At 53.3% G+C, this 11,539-nt stretch overlaps 1 protein-coding gene across 9 annotated transcripts in view; it reads right to left on the reverse strand.

Moving 5' to 3' along the window:
- Positions 1 to 11,539, reverse strand: part of TPST2 (tyrosylprotein sulfotransferase 2) — a 54,656-nt gene that overhangs the window by 11,844 nt on the left and 31,273 nt on the right. For 8 of the 9 annotated variants that reach the window (XM_088828293.1, XM_088828290.1, XM_055404520.2 and 5 more), the window contains 2 exons: positions 8,083 to 8,154; positions 2,787 to 3,692 (listed from right to left, as the gene is read on the reverse strand). In XM_088828293.1, the coding sequence (XP_088684419.1) occupies positions 2,787 to 3,628 (842 nt within the window). In that variant the 5' untranslated portion in view covers positions 3,629 to 3,692; positions 8,083 to 8,154. Of the gene's footprint in view, positions 1 to 2,786; positions 3,693 to 8,082; positions 8,155 to 9,432; positions 9,451 to 11,539 lie in introns of those variants that run through there. The other variant, XM_088828287.1, reaches the window with a different exon arrangement.

Below are 11,539 nucleotides of genomic sequence, written 5' to 3' on the forward strand. Positions count from 1 at the left end.
AACTTGGGAACGAAAAACAGTACAAAAAGATGGAGCAAAAGGAACTGGGATGGGGAGGGAGGGAAACTGGGGAGGGGAACAATGTGGACGGACTAGGGGCGGGGGTATGGAGCTGGAGGCTACAGACCCGGATCTAAGTCTCAACTCTAGCCAGCGTCTCAAAAGATCTCAAATACGGTTCTAGGTATTTTCATCATATAAACATCTGCCACAAGCAGTCTCGCCCTACAACGATCGCCCATAAGGCTGTTTTGCTATGAAAGATAAAATTACATGCTGACATTTACATGACAAGAGAAAATGATAATGCATCAGTTTCTACAGGTCCTCGGGTGAGCTAATCTAAGCCAGATTCTGTTAGAATTTTCACCATGTTCAAGACACATCAGGAATCAAGTAACCATCCCTTTTTGGGGGGGGATAGGAGGAGCTTGATTCTTCTTTTGCCTCTTTTTTTTTTTAAATTGAAGTATAGTTGATTTACAATGTTGCATTAATTTCTGGTGTACAGCAAAGTGATTCACTTATATGTATATATTATATATATATTCTTTTTCATATTCTTTTACTATGGTTTATTGCAGGATATTGAATACAGTTCCCTGCATTATACAGTAGGTCCCTGTTGCTTATTTTATATATAGCAGCTTGTTTCTGCTAATCCCAAACTCTTAACTTCTCCCTCCCGTTTCCCCTTTGGTAATCATGCTTATTTTCTATGTCTGTGAGTCTGTTTCCCAGGTTCATCTGTGTCATAGTTTAGATTCCACATACAAGTGCTATCACACGATGTTTGTCTTTCTCTGACTTACTTCACTTACTATGCTCATATCTAGGTCTAACTGGGTCGCTGCAAATGGCATCATTTCATCCTTTTTATGGCTGAGTAGTATTCCACTGTATATATGTGCCACATCTTTTTCATCTACCCATCTACTGATGGACACTTAAGTTGCCTTCAAGTCTCAGCTACTGTGAATAGTGCTACTGTGAACATGGCCCCCAGTGTCCAATACTATGATAAATCTGGTAAAGATGGCAGGAGGGAGCAAACCACTGTATCTAAACTAGCTAAAGACCCATCATTAACACTCTCAAAGGCTGCTGTGAATTAGCAGCTGCCGCTATCCTATGAGCCACAGCTTGGTACCCTTTTGGTTTTGACAGGTGGGAGGGATGACTGCTCAAGAGGATTTGCAGAAACTGATATGTTATCATTTCCTAGTATAATGAAACCAAAACTGTCAATCAACCAGCTATTTCATCTTTTATAGCAAAATACTTGCTGCAGAGATGTTCACGGCAAAGAGACCCAACCCAATCAAACATGTGCCTGGCCTCTCGCACAACCCTTGTGTCTACAGGACTTTACGGGACAATCACACAGATGCAACCCAGTACAGGGATGGGAGCCATGCTTAACATGAGTCAGCAACCAGTGTCCCAGAATGGGAGATGTTAAACAGAATATGGTGATTGTGTAGTGGAATATTACACAGCCATTCAAAGTGATGTCATTGCAGAGTGCTGGGGGCTCATGGGCAAGTGTCCCAGACACAAGGTGAAGAAAGTTTACAGAGGAACCTTCCCAGCAGGACTCTGGTTTTATCCCCTGACCAAGGACCAGCAGGCCACAGATCAAAATCTTGGGGGGAGGGCTGGATTATGGGCGGTTTTCCTTTCCTGTTTTATGTATATTCCCAACTTCCTGCCATCAGGATGTATTCCTTTGGTCATCTGATGTTGTGTCAGAATGATTTACAAAAATCCCAGCTCCAGCACCAGCTGGCCAGGGTATCCAGTCTGTGGGCACTTCGCTGCCAGGAGGAGAGCTGCTGAGCTCTGCTCAGGGCTCCAGAGCTCCTGGGGACAGGGCCTGGGAGGGCCCAGATGTTAGAGAAACAGGAGGCATCGTCCCAGGAAGGGCCGCTCTTCCACTGGGCTTTTAGGGATGCTCACACCTGAGCAGGATGGAGGCATGGGAATGGCACACTCTGGCCCTGCCCTGTCCCAGGGTCTCAGGAGAGGGAAGAGGGTCCCAGTCATGGAGAGCTTGAGAGAACAGGCCCTGGAGTCCAACAGGTGTGAGTCTGAACCCTGGCACCACCTCTCGCTAGGCCAGTAACTTTCCTGAGATTCCATTTCTTGATCTATAAAATGCAGTTAAGAGCAGTTCCTATGTCTGAGTTTGCTGTGAAGATGAGGGCAATAATGATGGTTGGGGGCTTAACTCAGTGCTGGCCACACAGCAGCCACTCAATAAGAGAGCAAAGGCAAGACCAGTGGGGATGCCACCAAAAGCAAGATCAACACTAAAATGAAGGCAATGGGGGTTAGCAGCACCTAAGAGGCGCCACCCAGCTGAAGGTCACCCGCGAACAAAGGCGGACGGATTCTATCCCCACGCTGTCGATGAGGAAACGGAAGCACAGAGAGACTGCATCCCCTGCTCAAGGGCACACAGCTAAAAAGGGATGGGGCTGGGGCACGACCCAGACAGCCCGTCCCAGACCCTGTCCTCTCAACCTTGATCGACAACAGCTGACTACACAGAGCCCATGGATGTGGTGAGGAGGGGCTGCCCGCTTCTGGAGGGGGATAATAAAACTGAGGTTTCAGAGAGGTCCAGCAACTTGCTCAGTGCCACAGAGCCACCCCGAGGGAGATGTGGGTCAAAGCTGTGCTCTTAACCACTGGTCGTCTCAGATCTCTGTTACAGCAGAGGAGGCTCAGAGAGGCACCGCGACCGCCCCAGGCCACACAGCAGAAGGCGGGGCCCCACTCACTTGGACAGGGAGACGCCACCCGGCTTGCCGATGAGGTCCTCATGGTGGAGGACAGCGTCGCTCCAGGCGATGCCCAGGAAGTCGAGGATGACCCTGAGGGAGCGCCGGGGGTGCAGCACCAGCTGCTCATAGTACACGGGCAGGCACTTGTCCCTGCCCACCTCCATGCACTGCGCATACATCACCTCGATGGCCTTGTTCCACTTGCTGAGGCAGTCGCGGTAGCTGCTGAGGTCGAAGCCGGCGATGGTGACCTTGCGGGTGATCATGGAGTGCACCGAGGCCCGGCCGTCGCGCACCATGAGCAGGAACTTGGAGTTGGGGAAGAGGCGCGACAGGTAGACGGAGGACTTGAGCGTGAAGGGGTCCTTGTTGCAGAGGACGCGGGCCGGCTCGCCGTGCTTGGCGATCACCTCTAGGATGAAGGCCTGCATGGCGGCGTCCAGCACCTCGTCCGTCACGCCCGCCTCGTCCAGCCGCAGCTTCTCCCGGCCGGACTTGGACCAGGCCTGGCGCATGGCCAGCACGCGCGGGATGATGCGGGTCTCCTCGCCGCAGCGCACCTCGGGGTGCGCGTCCAGCATGGCCCGCATCAGCGTGGTGCCACTCCGCGGCACGCCCCCGACGAAGATGAGCGGCATGGCCTTGCCGTAGCGGTACTCCACGTGGTCGGCGCCCACCATCACCAGGTCCTCCTGCTCCGGCCGCATGGTCCGCCGGGGGCCCCGCGGGCCCCCCAGCACCGCCCGGCACTCCAGCACCCGCTGCCCCAGGTGGACGGCCAGCACCAGGGCCAGGGCCAGGCCTGCAGCCAGCAGCACCCTCCGCACCGACAGGCGCATGCTGGGCCCGGGGCGGGGGGCGCGCTTCAGGGGCGGGCGGGCGGGAGCCCCGCGGCGCTCACATCTGGGGAGACAGAGGGACACGGGGCGGGGAGGAAGGCGGGGCGGTCAGGGAGGCCGGCGGGGTGTTGGCGCTTTGCCATCCAGACCCCGACAACAGCCCGCGCAAGGATGCTCCCACCCACAACAGGACAGTTTGATGAGCCCGGCTCCGTGCCGGGCAGGCCCTCCCTCTTAACTCCGGAGATCCAACAAGCCTCAGGGGAGTCGTTATTATTACCCCCAGGGGCCCTGAAGGCCTGGGTTCAAATCCCTCCTCTCCACTTCCTAGCTGGGGGACCTTGCCCACTCCCTGCAAGCACTCAAGGGCCTCAGTCTCCCCATCTGATACATGGCAAGCGAGTGACAGTTGCTTCGTCCTGTCGGACTCTTGGCGACCCCACGGAGGATAGCCTGGCAGGTTCCTCTGTCCATGGGATTTTCCCAGCAGGAACAGATGGAAAGAGGAATCGTTCTTTTAAAAATGGACTTTCTTGAAAGACATTTATGTGAAATTCTTCAGAATGTGAAAATAATCAAAGCACTAGAATATCACATTTCAGGAGCACAGTCATTTGATAAGGAAGAGGGATTTGCCTGTTTTTACTCATGGCTGTCTTCTCAGCCCCTAGCTCAGTGCCTGGCTCCTAGTGGGTGCCCAATATATACTTATGGAACGTGCCTGGGTGGAATGAGAGGGGCCCGGGGTAAAGTGAGTGCTAGGAAGTGATATTAGCAGAGACAGGAGGAAGGCAAGGTACGAAGGCACTATTCACAGTCACCCGGCTGGGAAGCGGCCAAGCTGCAGTCCGGGATCAGGACCCAGGGCAGGGGTTAGGAGACAGGTCTGTGTCTGCTCTGAGCGACCGCCGTCTGCCTGTGCAGGAGATCTTTTCAGAAGTTGCAAAATATCCTGGGGCCCAGGCTTCTTCCAGAATTGCTGTCCATTCATGCAGCCTTCCCTCAATCAATGCTTAGGAAACAATGAAACATGCCAGGCTGGAGGCCGCAGACAGAACAGTGGACAAGGCAGCCGGCCTCTGGGCTTGAGGAGCCTGTGTCCGAGCAGTGGACGGAGATGACTCGCAAGCTCTGGCCAGACCATGATACCAGCCTGCAAGGAGATGAGCTGCACACCATGAGTGGGATCAAGAAGGGGCAGGAGGAGGGAGGTCAAGGAGGACTTCTTGGAGGAGGTGACTTCCAAGCTGAGACCCAGATGAGGAGGAGCTGGCGATGTGAAGATGTGAGCAAAGGGGTGGGGGGCCCCAGGCAGAGGGAACAGAGAGAGCAAAACTCCAGGATGGGGGAGGATTTAAGGTGCTCAAGAACCTAGGAGAGGAGCTGCTGGGGCCAGAGGGGAGGGAGGGAGGAGATGGGGAAGGAGCTGGACTTACTCTCAGGGCAGTCCCTGCAGAGACGGCCCGCAGGGGTGAGAATGGAGACAGGGAGGTCAGTCAGGAGGGCCCTGCCCGCATTCCGGGAGACTCAGGGATGCGTAGACTGTGGGGGTGATGTGGGAACGGGGAGGGAATGATATGGGACCTGAACCTAGCTCCTTACCCCTTAATTTCATTTACCCCTTAAATGTCACTATGAAAGTTGATCAGACCCAATGCCAATTCTTTAGGTTAGGCACTGGTCTTGGAAAGCAGGGGTCCACCCAGCCCAGCCCCTCCCCCTTCTCCAGTCACTCAAATGTCACATCCACCCTCCTCCCCCCCCCCTTTCATTCTCAAGGTCCTTTGATTATGCAACCTCAGCTCAGAAGGTGCAGACTCAGATGCTGGAGAGGCAGCCCTCCTCCAGCCACCCCAGCTCTTCTCTGTGTCGCCCTCATTGGGTTTCAGAGCCTTTGTTTCCTCTCTCACCTCTTTCGAGAATCAAAGTGAAGCTTGAGGCCTCTCGGCATTCGAGGAGTCACACAGACCTGGGTTCAGATCCCAGCTCTGCCACTTCCTTTGCGGCTGTATGAGCTCGGGCAACAGACTCCACCTCTCTGAACCTCATCTGTAAAGTGGGTCTCAGAGTGTCCACCTCGAAGGGCTGAACACTAACTAAACAGCCTCTAAGAACTTAAGAATGCACCAGCACGTAGGGAGCATTTGAAAGAATATTAGCCATGATCACTGGTTATTCATTCATTCCAACATTTCATGAGTTCCTACTGTGTGCGAAGTCGGGCTGTAGAGCTAAGAGACACAGGCTCAGCTCCTCAAGTCTACTTGGACTGGGGACCCACATCAGGTAGGGGGTGATGGGTTCTACCTGTGTAGGAGGTAGAACCCACCTCCTATAGGAGGCAGCCTTCCTGCCGGGTTATGAGCAGTGGACAGGTGGTGTTTTGAATAGCTGGGTGGAGAAGAGAGAGACGGGAACAGCCAGGGCAAAGTCACAGGCAGGAGAGACCCTGCTGTGGCGGGAGGCAGGGCGGGCTTTGGGCAGGTGTTCGGCCGAAACCACTGAAGGCCCCGGCGTGCAGCTGGCCCAATCCTCCCACAAGGGCCTAGATGACCTCAGGCCGGAGCAAGTGGAAAACAAACATCAAAGCCAAAAAACACACACCATCTCAGGCCTGGGGTCGAAACTGCTGAGAGGCCCTGGCATTTCCTGGCCATGTGGCTTTGGGAGAGTCACTTCCCCCATCTAAGCCACAGTTTCCTCAGCTGCAAAGAGGGGTGGGTCCGCTGACCTCAAAGGCTGCCGTGAAGGTTCTAGAAGCAACTGACAAAGTGAAAATGAGTCTCATCTGGGGGTCGCTGGCTTCACTGAGCACTGGAAAATAGCTGGGGACCCTCTTCCAAGAAACATGAGCCTACTGTAAATTGTTGGCAGTTCATGGGTACACTGGATTCAGGGTTGGGGTAGGGAAATCTAATGCCAAGGCTACTTTCTGGGCCGAGGCAGGCTGGACAGGACACAACATCACTCAGAAATCCTTCCGAGGGGCCCTCAGCTTCATTAAGTGCTCAGTGAAATTCTGTCTGTAGCCCTGAGACTAGAAATCTGAAAGATGATTATTTCAGTGTCAATGGCCCTGGTGGAGTGTCAATCACACTTTAGCTAGAATTAGTGCAACCACTTTTTCTTCCTGACACTTGGTGGGGAGGGAGAGACTGCAGCTTAGGGACAAGAAGAGGGGACGATTTAGGAAAGTGGTTTCCAGAAAAGACAGACACAGTGTGCCTGCCACTGTGAGTGAGTGTGTGTGTGTGTGTGTGTGTGTATGCACGCATGCATATGTGTGTCCTCTTGAGCTTACGTGTGGAGTTGGAAGTGATCCGGATACTAAATACTGGGGGGAAAGCCTGTATGAAGGGACAGACAGAATTTTTAAGCTGTTATCAACTCCTGAGTTTTGCTTAATGCTGACCATTCATCTGGCTATAGCACTTTAAAACAAAGCCTGGAGTTGTGTATTTTTTACACTTACTGAGCACATCCTCAGCTAAAGTTTATTCCACGCATCACCTAGTGGATCACCCTCTGCCACCTCTGGGCAGAGCATACCTCCCGCTCAGCAAGCAGCTCAGAAAGGGGAGGCCACTTGCCCAAGACGGATCAGGGTCAGATTAGGGGCTGAGGCCGCACTGTTCACGGTCCTCAGAGAGGACCCAGCAAGGGGCTCATCTCTGGGCCCGTCTCTGCCACTAGGAGAAAACAGCTCAAAGCGGCAGGTTAGACATGAGCAGGAGACAGCAAAGACCAGTGGGGCAGCTTGAGAAGCAAAGACAGGGAGACTTGGCAGAGACAAAGCTGCTGGGAACCTAACAGCAAAAGGCAGCTTCCAAACCACCCAGAACCACAGATCCCATCCACTCCAGGGGGGGCCAGCAGGCCCGGCCCAGGGCCCAAGGCCTTCCCTCCACTCCCCAACACTCAGCCAAACTCCATCAAGGGCAGTGAAGTTGGTGGTTAAGAGCCTCAGACTTGGCGTCCTGCAGCCCCGGGGTTCAAATCCGGCCCTCGCCACTTAGAGCTGGACAGCTGGACGAGGGACCTCAGCCCTCTGAGCTTTGGTTTTCTCCTCTAGCAAAGGTGGGCTGATAAGAACCTTTTCTAGGGGAGCTATTATGAGATGTGGGGAGCTTTTGTGTGAGGGGCTGAGAAAGCGTGCCAAGAATGCTGGCGCTGGACACCAGAGCGGGGGGAGGTGTTTAGATTCTGGCCGCACCTTGAATCGGCTCAGTGATCCTGGGTAAGTCCCTGCCTGCCCAGCAGTAAAATTTCCCTAAGCAATGAGGCCTGCCCTCTCCACGCTGTTGGCATCCAGCTTGGTCAGGCACTGGGTTTCTGACAGAGAGTGACCTGGTGGAGTCTGATCAGCTGCCTGATCGTGGAGGCTGGGCTGTGGGGGTGCCGAGGGTTTTCTCAGGAGAAGCCGGGACTCTGGGGGCCCTTGGGGGAGCACTCACCTTCCCTGGACACGCTCATCCCTGGGCTCTGCTGCTCGTGGCTGCTCGCCAGGACGGTCCACCAGCTGAGCCCTACGGAGGCAGAGGAGATGCTGTGTTAGGCGTGTGTGCTATGAGGAGGGGCTGGGCCCGCCAGAGGGTCGGAGGAGGGGTGCTGGGCTTCACCCCACAGTGATCTGGGGCAGCGGGGAAGTACCCTGGCAAACAAGCAGCAGAGCAGGGACAGGCCACCTCAGGCCAAGATGTTGAAGCTGGGGTCTAAATCCACTGATTCAGCTAGGGAATGAACTGGACTACTGCTCTGGCAGCAAGGTGTGCACTGAGAATCTGAGCAGTAGTGTGTCTCTGCCTATCAGGCCCTCCATTCTTCCTGGCCCAGGGGCCTTGGACTTCAGGAAAAGTAAATATCACAAGAGGCAACCACCACCACCACTATACCTACCTCTAATCACCATCCGGGACTGCTGCATACGGCCGAACAGGCTGTGCACTGCCCAACTCCAAAGGGCACTGCATACCCAGTCTACGATACAGCACCCCTGGAGCTGAACAATGCCTTGCTCTCACCACCTAACATGAGCTAAATGCCTACTATGTGAGTGTGTGTGTTCAGCTGCTCAGTTGTGTCCGACTCTTTGTGATCCTGTGGACTATAGCCTGCCACAAGGTACTACTATGTGAGTACCTTGATCCAGTTAATCCCCCAACGAGGAAAGGATGATGCTCCCAACTTTGTAAAGTGAGAAAATGACAGCCAGAGGAAGAGCAACTGACCCGGGGAACCAGGGGTCACCATGCAGGTCTCTGAGACTCTAACGCCCAGCTCTTAACTGCATTAAACGAATGGGGCCATGAAGTCAGTGGGGGTCTGGGGTGAAGCCTGGCTGACATGGAACCAGGGGAATCCTGTTTTACACCTCACTGCTGTATCATTTGAGGGGGTGGGTGGAGGCGGATTGTTAGTCCAATTCTCATCTCCTCCCATTTTACAGATGGGAAAACTGAGGCTCAGGAGCAGCTATCACTTCACAGACTCACTTCTATCCACTTAGTATGCCAGGAGGTGGGGGAGGAGGGAAGAGGGTTGGTGGTGGTTAAGGATGCAGCTCTGGAGTTGGATGACTCTCTGACGAGGTAGACTCTTGTTATTCTGAGCCTCAGTTTTCCTTTTCTGTAAAATGGGCTGTTGGGAGGTTCAAACAGGGTAATAGCAAATACTCAAAAATCTCAGCAATTATCAAAACATGGGAGTAGGCTGTGACTCTGTCCTTGGGATCCTATCTCTCTCCCTTCCTATTCACTTACTCTTTGTTTCTACGTTTTTTTTTTTTCTATCCCTGAAACACCAACCTGATTAGTGTAGCTAAACCCAGAAGGAGGACGGTTCCCAGCCCCTGCCCCTCCTTCCAGCTACTGAACACACAGGCCTGGCGATCCCGAGGCATGGGCGGCCAGTGAAGAGAGGCCTGGCTCCTGGAACAACAACAAAAGCACCATTAGGAACCAGGGCCCTTGAAGCTCTTCCGGAGACCAGATGGCTCCGGCCCAGCTGCCCTCAGGCAGCCCTTGAAATGCCAAGAGAGTTCGAGAGACCTGCCAGGAAGGCAGCTCACACGGCCCCCTTCAGGGTCGGGGGGACGGGCCATCAGGGCCTTTGATCACTGAAGAGCTGTGACTCCAACATGATGCACTAGCCACAGGTCACGATTTAATTTTAAGTTAAAATTAATAAAATTTAAAATTCAGCTCCTTATTGACTCTGGTCACATCTCCACAGCCCAGAGGCCTCCCTGGGGGCTACCGCACTGGCCACAACAGATTTAGGATGGGGTCAGCATGTGATGACCCTTGGGTCGAATCCACCCGTCAGCCTGTTTTGTGAGGCCTGTGAGCAAGGAGTGATCTTGACTTTTTTTTTTTTAAGGCAAAGAGGAGGAAGAGGATGAGTTGGGAGGGGAGAGGAGAAGCAGCAGCAACAATAAAAACCATTCTGCAAAACCTGAAATATTTACTATCTGGTCATTTATAAAAAAGGGCTTCCCAGGTGGTGCAAGTGGTAAGGAACCCGCCTGCCAAGGCAGAAGACCTAAGAGACGTGGGTTCAATCCCTGGGTTGGGAAGAGCCCCTTGGAGGAGGAAATGGCAACCCACTCCAGTATTCTTGCCTGGAGAATCCCATGGACAGGTGAGCCTGGCGGGCAACAGTCCATAGGGCTGCCAAGAGTTGGACACGACTGAAGTGACTCGGCACGCGCCCATGCACACACACATTTACAGAAACAGTTTGCAGGCCCCCGAGCTAGACTATTTCTATCATCCACCCAAAGGTCTACAGTCACTCCCCTACATATAACGAGTTCCATTCCCAGTATATGTTCAAAAGCCCAACAAAGTTAGCCTGGGTATCCCAGCTCATAAGATCAGCTATACCACTGCTGCTTCCCACTTGCTTCCAGACATCCTGGGCTTAGAGAGAGATGCTGTACCCCTGGACTCTGTACAGCACTAAACAGTAAAGTAAAGAAAAGCACAACCACTTGCAGAGGGTGCACACATGTGATAACGTACGCCAGACACGAGCTTAAGTGGCTGGACACACGAGCACAGTTCACACCTTTGAAAGCATGCAACGCGGAAGTTCGTCTGTAGGGGACTTGCCGTCGGGCGCAATGGAGACTCAGAAGCCACAGTGAGGGCTTCCTTAGTGGCTCAGCGGTGAAGGATCCGCCCGCCAGTGCTGGAGACAGAGGTTCTGATCCGGGAAGATCCCACATGCTGCGGAGCAACTGAGTCCATGGGCCACAACTGCTGAGCCTGTGCTCTAGCGTCCACTGGCCGCAACTACTGAAGTCCGTGCGTCTAGAGCCCGTGCTCCACAGCAAAGAAGCCACTGAGATGAGAAGCCTGCGTCCCGCAAGGAAGAGTAGCCACTGCTCACCACAACTAAAGAAAAGCCCTAGCAGCAGCAAAGACCCCGCACAGCGAAAGATAAATAAATTACAATATATATATATATATATATATATAAAGAAGACACCTGAGAGGGTGGGAAGGAGTCAAGCCCTCCTTTTCTCGTAGGAAGAACATCAGAATTTATTGAGCGCCACTCTATACCTAACACTAGACCAAGGGCTTTCCACGCCTCTGCCTCATTTTAGCCTCACAACAGCTCAGTGGCACGGTGGAGTGGGGAGGGGGTTCTCCAGTTTATGACGACAAAGGCCCATGGGGGTGCAGGGTAAGCACAACTACAGCAAAAAGCAAATCCGCCAAATCAATCGAACCAATCAGCAAACACAAACTCCGGGTAAGAACACAGGGTGATAGGCAATCGTATTTTTCCCCGAACGCATACTTGCATGCTGCTGTTCTATGGTCTTGATTTATAGAATAATAAAACAACCAGTATTTTTTTTTTAATCCTATGCCAGTCACAGTAGGGGGTGTCAGACTGAAG

This window comes from Moschus berezovskii, chromosome 19 (assembly GCF_049115385.1).
Source record: "Moschus berezovskii isolate FMDL1 chromosome 19, NW_MosBer_1.0, whole genome shotgun sequence".
NCBI classification, from domain to species: domain Eukaryota; kingdom Metazoa; phylum Chordata; class Mammalia; order Artiodactyla; family Moschidae; genus Moschus; species Moschus berezovskii.